General features: G+C 47.9%; 1 protein-coding gene across 1 annotated transcript; it reads left to right on the forward strand.

Annotated features, from left to right (window-relative positions):
* Positions 1 to 13187: 13187 nt before the first annotated feature.
* Positions 13188 to 16231, forward strand: LOC103709787 (leucine-rich repeat extensin-like protein 4). Its single transcript, XM_039128664.1, is given in 11 exon segments — positions 13188 to 14085; positions 14088 to 14189; positions 14192 to 14277; positions 14279 to 14302; positions 14304 to 14432; positions 14434 to 14496; positions 14498 to 14714; positions 14717 to 15243; positions 15246 to 15320; positions 15322 to 15423; positions 15425 to 16231. Coding segments are annotated over 11 exon segments (2550 nt in total). The 5' UTR covers positions 13188 to 13493; the 3' UTR covers positions 16058 to 16231.
* The last annotated feature ends 6313 nt before the right edge of the window (positions 16232 to 22544 follow it).

Genomic DNA, 22544 nt, shown 5'->3' on the forward strand with positions numbered 1-22544 from the left:
GGGGCGAGCTTTCCTTGCTCGGTCGGTTGAGAAGCCTCGGCTCTCCTGAGAACGAGGTTCCCTACTTTGAAGAGCTTGGGCTTGACTCTGGAGTTGTAGTATTGGGCCGTTCGCTGTTGGTATCTTGCCATGCAGACCCGGGCGACCTCTCGTGTCTCTTCGACGAGGTCCAAGTTGCTCCTGAGCTGGGAGGAATTGGTGTCGGGGTCATAATGCTCCACCCTTGGAGAAGGCAGGCCGATCTCCAACGGGATGACGGCCTCAGTGCCGTATGCTAGGTTGAAGGGGGTCTCTCCTGTGGGCAGTCGGAACGTGGTCCGGTACGCCCAAAGGACATTGTACAAGTCCTCGACCCACTGTCCTTTGGACCGATCAAGCCTAGCCTTGAGTCCCTGCAAAATAGTGCGGTTAGTTACCTCAGTTTTTCCGTTTGTCTGGGGGTGAGCAACCGAGGTGAAGCGGTGATCAATGCCGAGCTCGGAGCAAAATTCCCTGAAATGGACATTGTCAAATTGTCGACCATTGTCGGATATAAGGATACGGGGTAGTCCGAATCTGCAGATTATGGACTTCCACACGAAGTCCCGCATCTTTTGCTCGGTGATCCGGGCGACGGGTTCGGCCTCGACCCATTTGGTGAAGTAGTCGATGGAGACGACCAGGAACTTTCTTTGTCCGGAGGCTTGGGGAAAGGGCCCCAGGATGTCGATCCCCCATTGGGCAAATGGCCAGGGGGCGATGATAGAAGTCAGCAGGGCCGAAGGTCGGCGCTGGATATTGGCGTTTCGCTGGCACCGATCGCATTTCCGGACGAAATCCGTCGCATCCTTCTGGAGTGTGGGCCAGTAATATCCTTGCCGCAGGATCTTGTGGGCCAGTGCCTGACTCCCCATGTGATTTCCGCAGATCCCTTCATGGACCTCTTGGAGGGCATAGTCCGCCTCGGAGGGGCGGAGGCATCTGAGAAGGGGAGAAGTGAATGATCGACGATAAAGTCTATTCTCGTACAGGACATACCGGGGGGCTTGGCGCTTGATTCGGCGAGCCTCCGTCTCGTCATGAGGTAAGGTCCCGTCTTGGAGGTAGCGGACGAGCCCATCGATCCAGCTTGGCTCGGAGTCGATGCACATGGTGGGCTCGGGTTCCTCCGTGCTGGGGATCTGGAGATACTCGAGCGTTGTTCCCTTGGGAAGCTCGCTCATGCGGGAGGTTGCCAATTTGGACAGCTGGTCTGCCCTGAAGTTTTCCGCCCTGGGAATGTACTGAATATTGAAAGAATTCAGGGCAGACGTAAGTTCCCGCACCTTTTGGAGATACTTTTGCATGGATGGCTCTTTAGCTTCAAAGTCTCCTTGGATCTGGTTCACTACCAGCTGGGAGTCGCTGAAGGCCGTCAGGTCTTCCACTTTCAGTTCTTTCGCCAGCTTGAGCCCGGCGATGAGAGCCTCATACTCGGCCTCATTGTTCGAGGCCGGGAATTCGAGGCGCAAGGCTTGCTCGGCCACTACTCCGTCTGGACTGGTGAGGATGAGTCCGGCTCCGCTACCCCCCGAGGTTGAAGACCCGTCCGAGTGCAGGACCCATGGCTGCCTCGGGGCTTCCTCCGCGGATACGGGTGGCAACTCGGGGTCGTCCGGCAGAGTACACTCCACGATGAAGTCGGCGAGTATTTGGGCCTTGATAGCCGGCCTGGGCCGATACTCGAGGTCAAATTCCCCGAGCTCAACTGCCCATTTGGCGATCCTCCCCGCACGATCCGACCTTTGCAATATTTGCTTCATAGGCTGGTCGGTCAATATAGCTATTGTGTGGGCTTGGAAGTAAGGCCTGAGTCTCCGAGCCGAGATGATGAGAGCGAAGATGGTCTTCTCAAGTTTAGAATATCGGGTCTCAGCATCCCTGAGAACCCGGCTGGTGTAATAGACCGGCTTTTGGAGCTTGTCCTCTTCCCGGACGAGGACTGAGCTCACTGCGGCCGGGGAGACGGCCAGGTATAGATAAAGAACCTCGCCCTTCTGGGGCTTGGTGAGCAGCGGGGGAGAGGCCAGAAGGCTCCGGAGCTCTTCAAAGGCTCGCTGGCATTCTTCTGACCACCGGAAGTCTTTCGGCCGTTTGAGGCTTTTGAAGAAAGGGAGGCAGCGCTCGGCTGACCGAGAGACGAACCTTCCCAAGGCGGCAACTCGCCCTGCGAGCCGCTGCACCTCCTTAACTGTCTTCGGAGGCGACATCTCTTGCAGTGCCCGGATTTTCTCCGGGTTAGCTTCAATTCCGCGCTGGGTCACTATGAAACCCAGGAACTTGCCCGAGGTGACCCCGAACGCACATTTCGCCGGGTTGAGCTTCATTTTGTATCTTCTGAGCTTGGCGAATGTCTCGTCGAGATCGGCTATGTGGTGTTCCGCCGCTCGGCTTTTCACCAGCATGTCGTCCACGTAGACTTCCATATTTCGGCCGATCTGGTCTTTGAAAATTTGGCTAACCAGTCTCTGATAGGTGGCCCCAGCATTTTTCAGTCCAAAGGGCATCACCTTGTAGCAGTAGGTGCCCTTGTCGGTGATGAAGGCCGTCTTCTCCTCGTCTTCTGGCGCCATTCGGATTTGATTGTACCCTGAAAAGGCGTCCATAAAAGTTAGCAGTTGGTGCCCTGAAGTAGAGTCGACGAGCTGGTCGATGCTTGGAAGGGGAAAGCTGTCTTTCGGGCAGGCCTTGTTCAGGTCGGTGTAGTCCACGCACATACGCCATTTTCCGTTGGCCTTCTTTACGAGGACTACGTTGGCGAGCCAGTCCGGGTAGGAGACCTCCCGGATGAAGCCAGCTCCGAGGAGTTTGTCCACCTCCTCGGCCGCAGCACGTTGCCGTTCCGGGGCGGAGCCCCTTTTCTTCTGCTTTACAGGCCTGCTGGTTGGCCTCACCTGGAGTCGGTGAACCATGACCTCAGGGTCAATTCCCGGCACGTCCGCAGGCGACCAGGCGAAGACGTCAGCATTGTCCCGCAGGAAGCTGACGAGGCGATCCCTCTCGCGGGCGCCGAGGCCGGAGCCGACCTGCACGGTTAGCTCGGAAAAATTTTCTTTTAGTGGAACTTGAACAAGAAGCTCACCGGGCTCTACTTGCTTCTTCCAGAGGGTGTCCCTCGCATCGAGGGTTTCTATGGGCAATGAAGGGCCCGTTGGCTGAATTGTCGCCTCGGTCGGTTGCTTTACTCCGTGGGCCGCCGTGTAGCATTGCTTGGCGACCAGCTGGTCTCCTCGAACCTCGCCTACTCCTTGGCCGGTGGGGAACCGCATGAGCAGATGGTGGGTTGAAACTACGGCTCGAAGGGCATTCAGCCCTGGCCGCCCAAGGATGGCGTTGTAGACCGAGGGCAGCCGGACCACCAGGAAGTCCGTCCTCACAGTGCTCTCCCGGGGGGCGAGGCCAACTGTGACAAGGAAGCTGGTCTCATCTTCGACCGGGACCGAATCTCCGGTGAACCCGACTAGCGGGGCGTTGATCCTCCGGAGATGTCCTTCTGTCAACCCCATTTTTTGGTAGGCATGATAATACAAAATGTTGGCTGAGCTTCCATTGTCAACTAGGACACGCTTTACATCAAACTTATTTACAATCATTGAGATGACCACAGCGTCATCGTGAGGGGTCTCGACCCCTTCTAAGTCCTCGTCCGAGAACGAGATGACTTCATCAGTGCGTGGGCGTTTCGGGGGTGCTCCCGGGGCGGCTGCTCCTGCTGAGGCCCTTCCAATCATGTTGATGGTGCCGGCAATGGGCCTGTTGTCGTCTGGATTTTCGGTTGGTACGACATCCTCCGCCGGCCTCCTTTCCTTGCGCCGGTTTCTCACGAACCGGTTGAGTACTCCTCGACGGATGAGTGCTTCTATCTCGTCCCGGAGCTGGAAGCAGTCCTCCGTGTCGTGCCCACGGTCTCGGTGGAAGTGACAGTACTTCCTGGGATTACGGGGAAATCCCGTGTCTCGCATAGGCGGCGGGGGTCGGAAGAAGTCCCGACCCTCGATTTCCATCAGGATCTCGGCCCGGGGGGCGTTGACGGGTGTATAGTTCTCGTACCTCCCCGGGTACGTCCGAGGCCGTGGTGGGGACCTCGATCGAGGAGGGGTCCTCTGCTGAGGTCGCCCCTGCTGACGGGGCGGGCTCCTCAGTCTGGGGAGATTCTTCTTTCGACGGGGGGATCGGCTCCTTTGTCGGTTGCGCTCCTCGCGGCGCTTCTTCTGCTTCTTAGAGGCGGGCTCAATTGCTCCCCGCCTAGAGGCGACTGCCTCCTCGGCCTTGGCATACTTCCGGGCCCGGGCCAACATTTCGGTGAAGTCGGCCGGGAAGCTCTTCTCGATGGAGAAGAGGAATCGGTAGGAGCGAACCCCAGTCTTCAGAGCCGACATGGCTATTGACTGGTCTAGCTCGCGAACCTCCCATGTGGCGGCGGTGAAGCGGTCCAGGTATTCCTTGAGGGACTCCCCCTCTTTCTGTTTGATGTCGAGGAGGGAGTCTGACGTCCGTCGCTGGCGCCGGCTGGCAGCAAAGTTGGTGGCGAACTGCCTGCCGAGTTGCTCAAAAGAGGACACCGTGTTCGGCTTCAGTCCAGAAAACCAAAGCCGAGCGGTCCCTCGGAGGGTTGCTGGGAAGGCCTTGCAAAGTATGGCCTCCGAGGACCCTTGTAGGGCCATGAGGGCCCGATAGCTCTCCAAGTGGTCGAGAGGGTCGGTGATTCCGCTGTAGGGCTCCACCTGAGGCATTTTGAACCTTGCGGGAACCGGCTCATCCTCGATCCGGCAGGAGAAGGGGGACTTGGTAGTGAACTCAAAGTCTCCCTCCTGCCTCGCCTTCTTACTGTGGAGCGCTGCAATTTGGCGCTCCAAGTGCTCAACCTTTCTGTCGAGCTCCCTCACTCGCAGGATTGTCGCCGCGGTTTGCGCCGGCTCACGGCGGTCCGGGGCTGACTCAGCCTCAGAAGGCTGGAGTCTTCTGTTGAGATCCTCCCCCGGTAGCTCTCTCTGGGGGGAAGTCCGTTCTTCGTTATTGGCTCTGGAGGAGCCATGTAGATTCTGGCCGGGGAGGACCGGGCCGTTGGGAAGAAATTCCGGCGGGACCTGGGCCCGCGGGGGAAGCGTTGGTAAAGCTTCCTTGCGTCGCAGGCCCTGAACGGCGGCAGCCAGGGCCTGGATTTGCTGTACTAGGGCATTGAACTGTTCCGGCTGGACCTGAGGAACTGGGTCAGCCGGAGTTGGAGAATTCTGGACGGAGCGTCCAGGACTTTGCGGGGGACGCCGGGAGACGTTGGAGGCTCCCTTACTTCTCAACTTCATGATTGCTACTCGGGCCCTTCCTCTAGCGCCAACTGTTGCTGGAAATTGGACCCGGGGGCAATCTTTGGTCGAGGGAGAGGGAGCTGCGGGTCACCACGGTGGGGCGGCGACCAGTCGGCGGGCGGCGTCCTCCATCTGGGGTGGCTGGAGAGAGGGAGCAGGAGGTCCTCACAGCGGGGCAGCGATCCGTCAGCGGGCGGCGTCCTCCATCTGGGTGCCTGCAGACAAACCGGTGGCCGGGTTTTCCGGCGCCGGCCCTCCGACGCTCAAGTCAGGGAGGGGGCAGATAGTGTAAGGAGGAGATGAACAGTGCTTGTAAGGCGCGGAATTTCCCAACCCCCTCCTGAGAAGCTAAGGCTCCCTTTTATAGGTGGGGGTCGGTTTACCTGTGATGTAACAGGGCGAGGCCATAGTACGGCTCGGCATGTGGCTCAGGTCGGCGCACGGTCAGGCGAATCATTGTGCTGATGTCGGCGGTGAGAGCGTCGTACGACCCGAACCAGTACGCTACCAGGCGAATCATTGCATTGGTGTCGGAGGTATGGCCGAGATCAGAGACTTATCATGGTTGACCAGACTCTGCTGGGCTAACTTGCCGTGGAGAGCCGAGGATCCGTAGATGTCAGGAGCCATGCGCATTAATTGTGGAGTAAGCCAGAGATCCGCATTAATGGTGGAGTAAGCCGGAGATCCACATTAATTGTGGAGTGAACCGGAGGGTTACAACGGCCATGCGCAATAAATGCTGAAGCAGTGGCAGGGTATGGTCCTCAGTTGGACCTCGGAGGAGTACGGCCGTAGTAGGTGGCTGACAAGGGTAGACCTTGAGCGTCAGGATTTTCCTAGGTCGGAGGTCTCGAGGTCGGATGTCTTGAGGTCGGGCGTTCCGAGGTCGGACGCCGACTTCGGCTGTTCAGGGTCGGCGATTGTGCGGCTTCTTGGGGGCATTTGTGTCACTTGGGGGGAAAAATCTTATTCCCCCAACAGATAGTTAATGCACAATAAAGATGTGATCATGATCCAGCTCATTTGCGACCTATTATGGCTAGCTGCTTGTTATCACATGATTGTTGAATGGTTAAGCATGTCTCAGCAATCTCAATAATGGACATCGGCCAAGATGGTTAATCTTATCAAGTCCATTTACCATCAGCTGCTTCCATAAACTCTCTAGTGCAGCCTCCAAGCTTAGAGCTTCGACATCAATTTTGATTTTTCACCTCGGTTGTTGATTGACCTCAAATCCATAGTTTGATTTCTAGTGCCAACGGAATGCAATATATCACCATTGAGTTTTTCAATCTAAAAGAGACCAATCATTTTGAGTTGCAGGTGACATTTAGTAGGCCGATAGCTTCATCTTAAAGTAGGCACATGTATCATTTGGGTTACATGATGAAAAGTAGCGGGTGAGGTTGTGGGAGTAGGTTCAGTTGCGTTACAGCTGGCATACGCGTGTTTGGGCTAAGGTGGACGGGCCGCTCCGGCGCAGTGATTGAAGGTGGGATCTATCCAAGAGTTTAATGTTTTTTCTTTCTTTTTTTTTTTTTCTTTTTTGTTGAATAGGCTGCTCATACTTCTTTAACAGCACAACCAGCTACATCAGAAGCAAAAAGACTATGCAAAGTAGAAAGAAATGAAGACTGCTGAGTCTAGATAAATTCTTCCGAAGGTGAGCAGCAAACGAGGCGATCCAATTAGCAGCTTGGCTCGTCTCTCGAAGGACATGCCCAATTTGGATAGCCCGACACTTCCACCTCCTCCTGAAAATGCACGATCAACGAGGCTGAGTCTATAGTAGTTTATTATTCTCTATGCACATTGCCTCTATCTACTAATAGGAGCATGTGTCACTCCGTGAATAAAGTAGTTCATTTACTCAAATTATAGACTGCGCACTTTTTAAAAGGAATTTGAATGTAGATTGTTATATCTTAAAGAAAAAAAAGGTCTGAACTTTTTTTTTTCTTTTCTTTTTGGGTATACGAACTTTTTTCTTGAAGGCATCTGTTTGGCTGGAGGCAATCTTATCGTATTAGCCCGTTCCGAGTCAAAATTGGCAACGCTAGATGATGCGATGGGCAATGTGATTGCATGGGAAGGACGATGTTGAACGAGGTTACCGGCGACGTCAATTGATAGTTGCAATCGGATCAATGTGTCCGACGCTCGCGGACCGATTTTTTATTTTTATTATTAATTTTTGGTAGAAATAGCATATTATACGCAGTCTACTATTAGGGACTGTTTGACCTGCTGCCGATCAAACTGCACTGCAAATCCAGTTACAAGACGAGCTAGTCCGCATATTGGTTGCCTGTGGTTGAACCCTTAGGCTGCATGTTAAGCTGCAAGGCCCTTGTCGCCAATTTGTGGCATGCTGACTTACAAGAAAATTGGCTACATGCAACTTGTAGGATGACTTTCTTCATTAGCCCAGAGGTCACAAGTTGCAATCCTACCTTCGCAATATATTAATAATTTTATGACAATATAATAATATAATAATATTATACTAAACATAATTATATAATATAGTTGCTATCATAAAATAATATTATTGCAACTAGAATTTGAACTGAGGACGGTTGGTACTGAGGTGAAAAATAGGTCGGCGCAAAGCCAAAAAAAGAAAGCTGGTCGACACCTCTTCGGAAGGCGAGCTCGACCTAAAAAGAAGTCCACTTACTGAAAGATTTTCGATTGGAGATTTTGTGAAGCTTAAGTCAGCAAAATTTTAGAACAACAGTGAGGAACAGAAAATAAAGTTGATAGAGGGTTCAATAGTGCTTGCCTGAGGGTCCCTTGGTTACTCCTATATATAGGATGGAGCAGGATTTCGTTGTCTTAATCATTAGAAGGCGCAATAACTGCGTAATATCGGGTGACACCGTGTGTTGATTGCATGGTAACGTTTTCTTGTAATGTGCATCGTGGCGATAATTGTGTTAATCCAGTATTTATGGCTGAGCTGGTGTTATTGTTATCGACACTAATAAGTGGCAATTTGTAATTATATTATTACAGTATTATATTTACTTAATACTATTATGTTATTATATTGGAAAATATTATATAAGGCTAAGACATAATTTTTATGAAAAAAAAAGTTCATTGGGGTCTTTGAGTAACAATAAAGTGAAGTAAGGTTAGGAACGATGAATGCTTTTGTGATAAACAAAGTCCTTTTATAATTACTCGCTAGAATAAAAAAAAAATGCTTCCGAATTGATTTCATTGTTATAATAATTTTTTATTTAGTAATATTTTAATTTTTCAATCAATATATATATATATATAATTAGACACGGGTAAGAAGTTATTATATTTTCGTATTATATATACTATTTGTTATATTTTTAGATTAAGATATCAAAATAAATAATTTATAAATTAAAGATATTTTATAAATCAAATAGTATAAATACCTTCTTTCTCTTCATTTTATTTTTTAGGTCTCATTTCTCTTTTTTCCAGATCTCTCTTAATTTACAATGCAACTTGGTTACAGCTTAATTTCAACTATAGGACTCGAAACGGCCGAGACATAGTCGGCCGGCAACCGAACCCTTCCTATCCGAATCTTCATTCTCCCCTCTGTCTCGTGAACTCCGGTCATCTTTTTCCGCGATTCCTGCTCCGACCCTCTTAGTTAGTCATCTAATCTTTGACCCTCACTTATCCGATAAAAAAAAACTGCCAATACTTCAAACGGCCTGCTCTGCACGGCTAAATTAGCATGGGAAGGGGAGCACAACCTACTCTTCAGCGAGCAAGTCCAAAACCGTCTCTATATACTTCCGAAGACTTTAGCGGCAGTAGGATGCATTTAAAAATAGAAGAACGGAATGGACGGTCGGATATGATAACAGAAGGAGGAGGAAGAAGAGGAGGTGGAGGTGGTTGTTGGTATGGATAAATCTGTTTGGAATAATAATGGAATGGAACTGCTCCCTGGCGTACTCCACCGCGAGGGGGGGTTTGATGGAGAAGCACATGATCGACGTCCACGTGGAACCCGGAGAGGCAACCACCAGCCGCCCTCGAACGGCTCGGCACGTTCTACGGTCAACTGGGTGCGGGGCCGCGTTCGCTTTGAGCCGGTCGTCGTGGGGATCGGGCGGGGGGGACCATCGCTCGCTCGCTCGCTCGCTCTGGGTGCCGTCTCGTTGCGGATAGCGTAGCGTCTGGAAGTCGTTTTGATACGCCGCGCAACGCGGAGAGGGGAGGAGGGGAAGAAGGAGAGGAGTCCAGTTATTATTTGCCTGCTGGCATTTGGCGCGTTCTGCTTGAATCGGGGCACGGCGCCGTATAGTTTTCAGTTGGGCGCCGCTCTTTGGCGATGCACTCAGCCACTTTTGGCACAGGCTGGAACGATGTTGGTGCCCTTCAGCCATGTTGAGATAAGTCCGATGAGGGGGCGATTGGATCAGGTGTACGTGTGAGACCCCTCGATTAATGCTCAAGGCAGATGGCCAATTGGCAGCTAGCAGAGTTGGGATCAAAAAGAATGGAATCCAATCCTTGGACTCCATTCTTTCTGACAAATTGTACAATTACCAACAAGAATTAGCAACTTGTATAATTTGTACAGCTGATAGAAAGAAAAATTAACAAGAAGAATGTGTGTGTGTGTGTTGGGTTGGGGGGGGGGGGGGGGGGGGGGGGAGATGAATTGTCCTACACAGAACAAGGGATCATCCTATTCCAGCCGGTCAGACCTCAGCACCGACTAGGCCAGACCACGGTCCTGCTAAGAGCTAGCAGACTTCGTCGAAAGCTCAATTGACCTCGGTCGGATCTCTTCGCTGCTACAACATACAATAACCTCTTCTAATGCTTATAACGACGTCCCGAGCCCGACCTTGGAGCGCCCTACCACATCGGCCGCGAGCCAAAGAGATTCTTTGACCGCAGGACTATACGATGGCGTGCCCCGACCAAAATCGGGGCGCCTTTATATTCGCCGACACGCCCAGGCCAAAGCCAGGGCGCCTTTATATTTGCCGACACGCTTCGACCCGAGTTCAGGGTGCCCTTATACTAGACAGCGCGCTCCGATCGAGCTCGGGGCGCCCTATTCGACAACGTGCCTCAACCCTTGAGTTCGGAGCACCCTACTGAGCAAACCTCGGAACCAGGAAGGTTAGGCCAACCTTAGCACCCGCCAAGATGACCTCACTAAACATATGTCGCGGCCTCTGAACGAGCCCGACCTCAACACCCATTAAGCCAACCTCACCGAGTATATGATGTGACATCTCATCAAGCTCGACCTCGCCCACGACTGCCTCCACATACGTGCCCATGTCCGCATACGTGGCGTACATTATAACTTCACTGCGCCATGCTTTGCTTGCTGGCCAACGACAACCAAGAACGATATCATGCTACTCTAGCCATATCCTGCCACACCTATTAACACCTTACCGTTCACAAGAATGGCCTGCGTCGTGCGCCTCAAGCATGTTCTAGCTACATGCCATCTTGCTAAAAGCCATCTCCTCCCATGATGAGAATGGGCTATGTCTCCGCCACCTAGGCGCCTCTATAGGAACTATAAAATAGCTCCATTAGGTAATGCCTAAGGGACTTTTGGACCAACTGAAATCCACTCTAACTTGAGCGTCGGAAGGCTCTCACTGGAATCACCGGTGAAACTTTGTGCATGTACGCTGTCACACGGAAGGTGGCCTTCCTTTTTCCGCTCTGGTCGACTGCCTTCCTTGACTTTCCCAGCATGGTCAACCTCGGGCCAAATTTGAACCACAACAGATGTTGATAGGCATAGTAATCAGAACTTGTATTATGTAACTTGAAGAAAATTTCCAAGTAGAGGTTTTAAAGTTAAAAAAAGAAAATCTTTTTCAAAATTGTAAAATTAAGTTTAGAGGGCTGTCTTGTAGAAAGTAAATAATTTTTTTTATGCTAGTTATCTGTCTATCATCTGCATTAGTTCACTTTTAGAGTGCCATAATTTACTTGGAATTCTTAAAAATATGGTGCATGGTGTTGCTATCATTTTAGCTATACTGAATAACGTTTTTTTTATGGATATACTGCATAATAATTGAAATATATAGAATTACTATCTATTAGTCTTGTAAAAAAAAAATATGTACATCTTTCTTTAACAATTAAAAAGCTTTTTACCAATGGTAATTGGCAAAAAATAGGGAGAGACAAATTGAGCCATGCATCATTCTATTCAAGCTAATTCTTAGTGGTTTTATTCTCTTGTTGCGAGTCAGCGCTTCGATCATTCTTTGTCACGATCTACAGCATCTTCTAGTTTCGAGAATATAAGCTGTGCAGCACTAAGTGGAACCTTCATTTTTTCAACCACAATTTGATGGAAATTTTTAGATGAATCATTTTGTTTAGTTATCTTATTTATTCGTAAATATAGTTTATTAAAGATTGAAGTTACATGCATGCCCCCGTGAGTACAGACGGATAGAGGGGTCCACAGCATTTAGTAGGCTGGTTGGTTGGATGCGTAGACCTTTAGGTTGCTTTAAAAAAAAAGAAAAAAGATCCGGGTTATCAGATTCGGACACATCAATTTACCTAGGATTCTGCAACGAGAAGTAATAACTAATCAATTCTAATTAGACAACATCCTATTGAAGAATTAAGACTCTCGGAACGCCAATGATTCGATTAGCTTCGGGGATCAAGTGGCTCTGTAAAGCCAATCAAGAAAGTCTAGTTTGGAATAACAGACTCTGGAACAAATAGCCAAGGAATTGATGGCGAGCAACTGACACGATCGGCACAGGAGAAAGCTCCCGAATTTTGAAACGGACGCGTGGGATTTGATCATAAGCACGGATGATCCAACCGTCCGATTTGATCGGTGAGGGGATGACATGTAGCTTTCACGGGGACGCGGTGTGCAAGCGGGCCTCGGCGCCGACGATCCAGCCGTGCAGGACGTGACGCGTGGGTCCCACTCACATGCTGCATGCTCCCACCTCCGCGTTGCCCTCCGCGGGGCCCACGCCTCTCCGCTTCTACTCTCATCGATACCCTATAAATAAACAAAGAGAATCCAATTCTTTTCCTTAAAAAAAAAAAACCATCTAAACATGGCCATCACCATCATCATCCACTACCAATCCGAATAACGAAATGGCCCCGACTTTCTTTTTATTTCAAACAAGATCAATGCTGACCGCTTGATGTCACCAAACTTATATAATATATCCAGATATTTCTAATTTAATTTCTTTAAACGCCTCCCTTCTCATTCCGCGGTCCGGTCCCCAACCCGTGTCTTTCAAATGTTTAAGCAGTTAATTTAAATTAAAGAAAGGCACCGCCAGGCAAAGCTAAAAGTCACCGGGAGAGGTTCGGTAAGGCGGCCTCGAGGTTTGCTCGCGTCCGGTTTCTCTACTGCCAATCTGTTATGCAGTTCCTTGCATTATAAATTTTATTATTATTATTATTATTATTTATTTTAGTCTCCTCTTGTTGTTCCAATCTATCTATCTATCAGGTCAGGAGTTCAAACGCGCACAACGGTAGCATTTCTAATCTTGCTCTTGCCGAGTGCAAGATGTGCATAAGGTTAAAAATGGTAGAATAATAAAGCATCTTCATTCGTGTCCACCCGTGGCAGACTTTATATTCTAAATAAAAAGCATTCCCCCCAGCCAACTTTCCAAACTCCCAGGTCACTTCGAAGTTCGAACAACGGAACAAGGTTACTTTTTTTTTGGTTGAATGACAAATTCGTGGATCTTAAATTCTCACCGCGAGTGCTTGTATCTCGAAACCGTCTTTAAAATCAAATAAAAGACGAACATGAATTAATAATAATAAATTCAGAATGTCAGTACCCATAAATCATGAGAAGGCGAGGCCAGGGACGGAACGAAACACAGAGAGAGCGGGAGAGAGAGCGGAGAGAGAGACGTGAGATCAGAGGACCGAGCGTAGCCATCCCTCTCTCTCCCTCCTAGGCTGGGTGGGGTTTGAGCTGGGATTTAGCTGTCCTTGATGTTTTAGTCCCTCCGGAGGGGATTCCATCTCTCGTCGCTCCCCCCGAAGAAATAGCCACGGCGAAAAAAGGGGAAAAGGCCACCCGCCCGCAGCAACCCCATCATTCTCCGTTCTTTTCTCCCGTTCAACATCCGAAACCACAGCACACAGGAAGAAGAGGATGAGATGAAGAAAGGCAGTAGATCGCAACATCTCCATCTCTTGGTCTTGTGTGTCCTCTCTTTCACGGGCTCGGCTCTTGGGTTTTCGAGCCATGGGCTGACGGACGCGGAGGCCGGGTTCATCCGGCAGCGGCAGCTCCTCTACTACCGGGATGAGTTCGGGGACCGGGGGGAGAACGGGACGGTGGACCCGTCGCTCAGCTTCTCCAACTCCCATCTCCGGGACGCCTACATTGCCCTCCAGGCCTGGAAGCTGGCCATCATCTCCGACCCCCTCAACCTCACCTCCAACTGGGTCGGATCCAACGTCTGCAACTACACCGGCGTTTACTGCGCCCCGCTCCCCTCCGACCCCCACATCACCGTCGTCGCCGGCATCGACCTCAACCACGGCGACATCGCCGGCTACCTCCCTGAGGAGCTCGGCCTCCTCACCGACCTCGCCCTCTTCCACATCAACTCCAACCGCTTCTGCGGCACCGTCCCCCACAAGTTCGACCGCCTCCGCCTACTATTCGAGCTCGATCTAAGCAACAACCGCTTCGCCGGCAAGTTCCCGGACGTCGTCCTCCGCCTCCCGTCGCTCAAGTACCTCGACTCCGCTTCAACGAGTTCGAGGGAGGCGTCCCCAGTCCCTCTTCGACAAGGGATCTCGACGCCATCTTCATCAACCACAACCGCTTCGCCTTTGACATCCCGGACACCTCGGCAACTCCCCCGTCTCCGTTATCGTCCTCGCCAACAACCGCTTCCGGGGATGCGTCCCGGCCAGCCTCGGCAACATGTCCAGGGACCCTCAACGAGATCATCCTCGCTCAACAACGGACTCCGATCTTGCCTCCCTCCCGAGATCGGCCTCCTTAAGGAGCTCACCGTCCTCGATGTCAGCTTCAACCAGCTCGTCGGCCCCCTGCCGGACTCCATCGGATGGATGCTCAGCCTCGGAGCAGCTGGATGTCGCCCACAACCTCCTCTCCGGCAAGATCCCGACCTCGATCTGCACTTTGGCCCCACCTTCAGAACTTCACCTTCTCTTATAACTTCTTCACCGGAGAGCCGCCGGTGTGCCTCAAGGTGCCGTCCTTCGACGACCGGAGGAACTGCCTGCCCGGCCGGCCGGTGCAGAGATCCGCGGCGCAATGCAAGTCCTTCTTGTCCCACCCTGTGGATTGCAACTCCTTCCGGTGCGCCCCCTTCGTGCCGGCGCTCCCTCCCCCGCCGCCTCCTCGCCGCCTCCACCTCCAGTTTACTCTCGTCCGCCGCCATCTCCGCCGCCGCCATCTCCATCTCCACCTCCACCGCCGCCTTCCCCGCCGCCACCGTCTCCATCTCCTCCACCGCCTTCCCCGCCGCCATCCGTCTCCATCTCCTCCACCGCCTTCCCCGCCGCCACCGTCTCCATCTCCTCCACCGCCTTCCCCGCCACCACCGTCTCCGTCCCCGCCCGCCGCCTTCTCCGCCTTCCACCATCTCCGTCTCCGCCACCACCTTCTCCACCCCCTCCATCCCCTTCTCCGCCGCCTCCTTCTCCGCCTCCGCCTTCGCCACCTCCGCCCGTCTACTGTGTTCGGTCTCCACCACCTCCGCCGCCCAACTCGCCGCCGCCTCCGGTCTATTTCCGCCTCCCCCCACCACCCAGCCCACATTATTCTCCGCCGCCTCCTTACCCCATTCCACCACCACCACCTCAACCTTCGCCGCCTCCACCACCTCATTCACCACCTCCCGCCACTAATTCACCGCCACCACCTACATATCACTATCCATCACCTCCCCACCTCCACTGTACTCGCCGCCTCCACCACCTAATTCACCTCCTCCTCCACCTCCGTGTATTTGAGCCTCCACCGCCACCATCACCACCTCCATGCATAGAACCTCCACCGCCACCATCACCACCTCCGTGCATAGAACCTCCACCGCCACCACCGGTATATTACATGGCCGCCACCTCCCTCACCACCGCCGCCGTCACCATCTCCACCACCACCAGTCCACTATAAGCCTCCGCCATCACCTTCCACCTCCACCACCTTCGCCGCCTTACCATTATGCATCACCACCACCCCCCTCTCCCGCCACCTTCGCCGCCTTACCAGTATCAGTCACCGCACCCCACCTATGCCTTCATCTCCACCGCCCCCCAAACCTGTGAAACTCCGCCGCCACCACGACACCTTCTTCCCCAGCACCCTCCCCTCTATACCAAGGCCCATTGCGCCCTGTTATTGGAATCTCATACGCATCGCCACCGCCTCCTCCGTTCTATTAATTCTTTTGAGAATTGTCCACCTCACTCTCCTCTTCCCTCCATTAATAGAGAAGCAAGAAAGTATTTCATTCATTTTGGATTCTTGTCATGCTTTGTGGTCCATTGAATTCTCCATTGTCTGGTTCCTCTCGCTCCCTTTGGTGTGTACTACCCTCCAATTGAAGGAAAAAGAAAAAGGCGACAAGTCACGTAAGACGAAGCATTCATCCATGGTGATGAAGAATAGATGGAGAGAACATGAAAAAGGGGAGGAACAGGGGAGTTTGGGGAATCTCTCAAAATTAATTTGGGTGTGAATAAATGGTTGAGAGAGACCAGAGTAAGAGAACATGAGAATAGATGCAGGGATAATGAATGTATAGAGAGTATGGGATTCAAGAACAAGTAGATCAAATTGTGGTATTGTCGCCTTTATTATACTTTCTTCTTCATTTATATATTTGTTGATCATTACTTACGAATTCTTTCAAGCTCTGTCTTTGCTATCATCCAATCTCCTCTTTATCTTCCCTTGCTCTGCTTTGATTTGCCTTATTATTCTGTATACAGCTGCTTGATTTTTCTTCTTATACAACGAGATAGTTGCTTTTTGTTAAACTCTTATGTTTGAATTTTCCTGCTGTTATTTGCTCTGCCATTGCTCTGTTATTCTGTATCTGTTTGCTTACTTTGTGTTTTATGTATCTCTGCCCATAACAACTTGCTGATGAATTTATTAATCTAATTGGAACAAAAGGTCAGTGGGTCACTTCTATTAGGCATGGCCGCATAGGTTGCTGTTCTAGATTCCAAGTCTCGGCCCCCGCTTTTACGCCGTGATCTCCGGTGATGCCTCTGATTTGTTTTCAGACCTGGGTCAGGTTATTAGCGGTCTCAGCCTCTCAGGAGGAGCATGTGGGTTAGGATACGGGATTCATTCCTTGCTCGCTGTTAGCCATCGAGATTAGCTGTCATACCGGATCGCGCTTCCGTTCGCAATCCCATCATTCAGTTTTATCTTTTCAAATCTTTTCCTATCGTTGCTTGGAAATTAACCATCTTTACCTATTGATTTAAGGCATGGTTCGTCGCACAAAAAATCTCTCGTGAGAGGTCATCAGAGGATATCATTTGAGGTGTCCTGTCGTAGGATTTTAGAGCCCCAACTGCTCTCTTCGCCTGGTTGCAGGTATTCCCAGTTAGCGGGGACTGAATCAAAAATTCGAAAAATAGTGTTAAAAAGAAGAGTATCTTATTTATCTTTCCGTTTTGAATTCTCTCTAGGCTCTCCTTATGAGAAATTATTTCTTGCATTGCATGCTCATGCTGTCTGCATGCCATCAATTCACAACCACTCATTTTACAGCGATACATTAGATGTCTATTTAATGTGTGACTTAATAAATAAATGGCTGTGATTGGTGTCATCCATGGCTGTGTAGTGTACATGTAGTGTAGGAAATAATCTCTCCTTTCTTGCCCTCTCTTCAACTACAAGCATTCTAGTGTTGGTAGCATCCCTCTTTTCTATCTTTGATTATTTTCATCCACCGCATCTTGTGATGTTAAAGGCTTTTCATCATCCGAGAAATCTAATAACTTTGTGGAACCCGGCTGGAGCATCAACATACTTTAATACAAACTTTTTGGTATGTAGATGTACATACCCAATAGTTGATTGATGCACACTACCTCATTTAAAAAGTGAGGTAATACATCGTCTAGATCGTTATCTTACTAATATATGGTATATGTACAGGTAATACACAAATGAACCTCTTTGGCATGGATACATATTTAATAGTTATTGATAGACACTCATTGTCTTTCCAATATACACTTGTGTGTCAATGAACACATCAAATTGAAGCACCTACATAGTCTAGTTCTGGTACTATCACAACTAAGTAATATATACTCGAATAACATCGAGATCTCATCAATGCTAGTTTGATCTTAGATATCTCCTTGAGGCCTCAAAAAAACAAGTTCAACCTGTTGGTTATGGTTACCATCCTTGGTTGGATGAAGATGCGTGGTGAAAGAAAAAGGTGACAAAAAGAAACATCCAATGAAATTTGCCGAGCTAGATGGGAGAATAGAAATGCGAGATCAGAATGAAGAAGCAACCAAAATTAATAGGTTTCGATGCATAAAAGAATTAATTGATCTGGATCAAAATCGTATACATATTTTAAAGCATTCTGAACTTATTTATGCATCTGTCTGCATGAGATCTCGAAATGATCATTGCTAATCCAATAGTGGATTTGCAAGGGGAATCCTTCTTTCTGCAAAGATACTACCCAGATTCCCTTCTTTCTTGCGACAGATACGAGCCCAGTCCTTAGCCCGCTCTCTCTCTCTCTCTGGTGGACTCTATATGTTTATGAAATGCGCTAGCTTTACAGAGAGCTCCCATATGGCGAGAGGACTGTTGCCGATGGTTGGCCCTTCGTCCACTTTTCAATGCCGTCCCAGCTCCACCACTCGGCGCATGTTCTCGTGGGCCCCATGACTTTTGAACGTTTCGCTCCTTCATCGCTAGCCGAGCACATGCTGCAACCGTGTCTCTCTTTCTACCATTTAATAATTAGAAGAATATTAAAAAGTAATGGGGGGTTGAGGGGAAGCACTAAAGAAACGTTGGTGATGTTTTTGATAAGATCATGGGTCTTTGCTGCTATCGCTCCTTTGTTGCGTTCCACTCACGGGTATTTGGAGGCCAGCTTAATTAAGGTCACCATCTTCTGGGTGTCTCGCCAATTGGATTTCTTAAATGTGCAACTAAATTGGGGTAGTCTGATTAGATGTGCGTTGGCTTGGGATTTTAGCTTTAGCTGTGACTTGCCGAATTTGTTTGCAAATTGAATTAGAGAGTACCCACTTAATCATGCTACGAGGCCAAACTATGGTGTAAAAACAAGTAATAGCCTTGTGAACGATGGGATTCGATGTGGCTCACAGGGTTGGGCAAACCCCGTGCAGTCTGGTACAAAGCATCAAATAACCACCCCACTTTTACAAGGCAAAGCCACGCAGTAGATTCAGATCACGAGCGACCACCGCACATACCCGGTTCCTCATGGGGCATGGAATCGACTGACATTAGATTTAAATTTTCTGACCAATATGAAAATTTAAAGCAGTAAGACTGTTGATGAAGGGTTTGCAAAAAGGGAGTGGATTAAGATTAGATTTGCCTTTTTCCGGTACCAATTTAGTTTGCCTTCAATGTCTATTTGTTAATCATTGATTATAATTATGCAATTAGTGTCTACAACTTCAACTTGATAATTTATGAATTTTTCCTCTGTTCTTGTTCATCCTTCTAATTTGGTTTCCAATTGAAAAACTAGTGGGCCCTTAGCTTGCTGAGTAGGTGGATTGTGTGCCAGTCATGGTCTGTGGTTACCTAAGAATTGCAAGTAAGGGTTTGTTTGGCGTTTCATTGGAAAAAAAAAACAATTCATGGCCTTTAATATGAATAAATTATTTCTAAAAAATAAATTCTTAATGATATTATTGAAAATAATTCTGAAAAGGCACAATCCGAAAATAGTTTTATAAATTAGAAAAATAAGGGCCATTTGTATTGCTTCCATTTTAAGAAGTTGTTTTCAAAATTTAGGAAGAAAAATATATTAGACCGAACCCTGTATGGCGAAATTCTTTTATTTTTCAAATGGTTTTGAAAATTTTAGAGCTTTGAAAGCAAAGATTCATTGCTTTCAAAAACAAGTGGAGATAAAAAAAAAAAGAAGAATATGAAGTCTGTGCTCGCTTGTTTTCACATCAATCTCCCCATAGTATTTCAGTATTTATAGAAAACAAAAACTTGAAAATAGCGCAATGCCAAACAGACCCTAGGTTTTGCTTCTACTACCCGTAAATTTGCTTGTTATCTTCCAAATAGGTTCCAGCACAGGCAATCCTGAGGTTTTGTTTTTGAATACACACACACATACATGTATGTATGTATATGTTCTTTCATTATTTTCAAGTTAAACAAAAAGGTATGCTCCTCGTTTACCAAACAGAAGAAAAAAAAAAAGTGTGCTCAAATATGGAGCTGTTGGATAGCGATCACCAACGTAATCATGCATGTACATATTCTAAACTTCCCTCAGCACCAAATGGAAAATTATAATGAGGTCGAAAGCCTGCTATTGAGTTCTAACACGCAATCAAATCACTGGAGCAGAGTTATGCTTGAGTTATTCAGAGCCAAAGGCTTCACACGATCGCATTTGGAGGATTCAGGTCCATGTCACCGTCAAAAAGGTTTCTCAAATTCGTTCGACCTTTATCCTCAATCTAGGCCCATATGAAGTCGACCCAACGATGCTTGGTCCAAGCCCAGGGCTAAATTGAAAGAATTTGGGCCAGTCTAATTCATCTGGGCCCCAGCTCCAGATTTGAGCCCCACTTGGATTTTCCGTGCCTCCAATCTTCCCGACTAATGTTAGAGCCAAGGCCCTGATATATTTGAGTCCCAAATCTGACCCTAGAAGGCGCTCGTTGTAACAGTGCTTCATTTAATATGGAGCCTAGAGAGACGAACAGCCTCTGATCTTCTTGAAGAATATAAGATGCATTCATTTGCTACTAAGCTTAAAGATTCTAGCATCGGGGCTGCCATATACTTTAGGAGTTTGCGGATATTTCTTCACAATTACTGTTTCCTGGAAGCACCCCAACCAGGCTATCTCAAAGGAATTTCGATACTTCTGTTTGGCCGCATTCTGCAGGCGTCGGATTTGTTACTCGAAATCCAATGGGCCGAGATGTCCACATCTATGCCAATCACGACCGCGTCTTTTCTATGGCTGAATTAGTGGCTGCCTGGTATAGGCTTAAAACAGCTTTGTCTATGTTTAGAATAATAGAATCATCTTGGATAATTACAAAAAGAAATCCTCGCATCATCCGCCATTGAGAAATATCAATGCTTAAGAAAAAGAAAAGGGCATGTAGCTTAAACTTTGCTTGCTTTACAGTTACATGGAGTGGGAGATTTGGCAGTGAGTATTTTAAGCCACCTGAGATTAAGATATTGGCTTTTAGTGCGGTCTTTGACAAGTTTTGGGTCCGTCGAAGGCAAACTAGTTCACTTCTTTCATGGAATCAGTAACCAATTCAAGAGTGAGAAGTGATATGAGACCTTCTCCTTATTGATATGGCCATCGGACTTGGATATTGCATGGAGATTCAAAGACTCCTTTGAGATTTGAAGTAATTTGATCTCGATCTGATGGTCGAGAAGTACTGTTTGAATCCATTTTCTTGTTTACATGCGCATGCAGACGATCAGGCTCAACTGGGCACAACTTCTTTAAAAATGGTGTGAGGCTGAATCTTGGTCTCCGGTCAAAATCTTGACTGAATTTCCCAACACCCGAACCATCACTCTTTTTGCTCTTGAATAGCTTAGCAATAAGGAGATATAACACTCCAATCGAGCGTGATCTAGTGCCAATGGCTTTCGTTTATCTTGTTTAGTATGATGTTGGATGAATCGAATGACGACGATGCATGTTGTACTTGTTGCTAAAAAGCAATTTATGGTCTTGTCTTACTATTTTAGTCTTGGAGAAAATATTGCCTACACTCCATTGCACCATTGGCCGTGCATGCAACCAATCAGAGCCATTGGTTTTTATAATCTCTATTTATCAAACACGCATCTTGGCTGCGTCGCTATAGGATCGGGCAATAATTCTCATTTATGAGAGTGATCTTCCTAATAAATCTAGATCATGGAAGATGATGTGCAATGATGTAGGAATATATTCTCTGGCAAAAGGATCCACTCATTTTATGTAGCGATGAGCGAATCGGCATATGTTTGAAAATGTAAATGGAATGAAGGGAAAGCAGGTTACAAATGCCTGTCCTTGGTGGTCTAGATAGAATGAGTGTAATTTAACAGCACAGGCTACTTTAATGTATGATGCTAATATAAACTACGCCATACATCAATTTGCTGCAATGTCAACTAAAAAGAAGCCACATACTAGTGATCCTAAGTGATAGGTTAAATTGGGATCCCAATTTGTTGCATAGATCATCATCTCATGTGTAGTATCATCGAAGCTGATCCAATTTGGTTAAGAAAGGTAAAAATGACATTAGAATAACTGAAATAAGTAAAAATATAAAAAGAATCCAACTTAACACTTAGGATATAGAGTGTCAGTTTGAAAAATATATGATGGCCTTTAATATAGACATCTGACAATGAGCATTTATAATGAAGCTCAAATATATAGACTAGATCTAATTATATATATCTACATTATGTAAGCGCAATTCTGTTATGTATGTTACCAAAAATCATTCAGGCACATGGATGTGCAAGACTCAAAGTTCATACTTTTCAAGATGCACATTTAGAACTAGGCATATTTTTGGCACATTCTTTCATAATTAAAATGCTATTAAATTAGTAACAGAAATATTATCTAGATGCACAAAGTGGAGATTCTGAGTAGTCAAAATGAAAACTGATTTGTTAGTATAATTATGATTCAATTACAATAATTAGGTAGTTATTGAATTTTGAAACATACACGATATCTTTTTGTTAGGTGATGAAAAATATGAGTTAGTTTTTAAACCCAAACAATGCCACTTCTCAGGAAAATTACCATTATCATTTTCAAAAAAAATCTAGACCTTATATCTAGTGGTGGTGGTATTTGGAGCATTTTTAAGCTAGGAGGAGGTGAACTAGGACTTGCCCTAATGGCGATACATCATGTCTACCAACATAAGATTCTAAATTCGAAGTCTTGGATGGTG

The sequence above is a fragment of the Phoenix dactylifera genome, chromosome 8, assembly GCF_009389715.1.
Source record: "Phoenix dactylifera cultivar Barhee BC4 chromosome 8, palm_55x_up_171113_PBpolish2nd_filt_p, whole genome shotgun sequence".
Classification (NCBI taxonomy): Eukaryota; Viridiplantae; Streptophyta; class Magnoliopsida; order Arecales; family Arecaceae; genus Phoenix; species Phoenix dactylifera.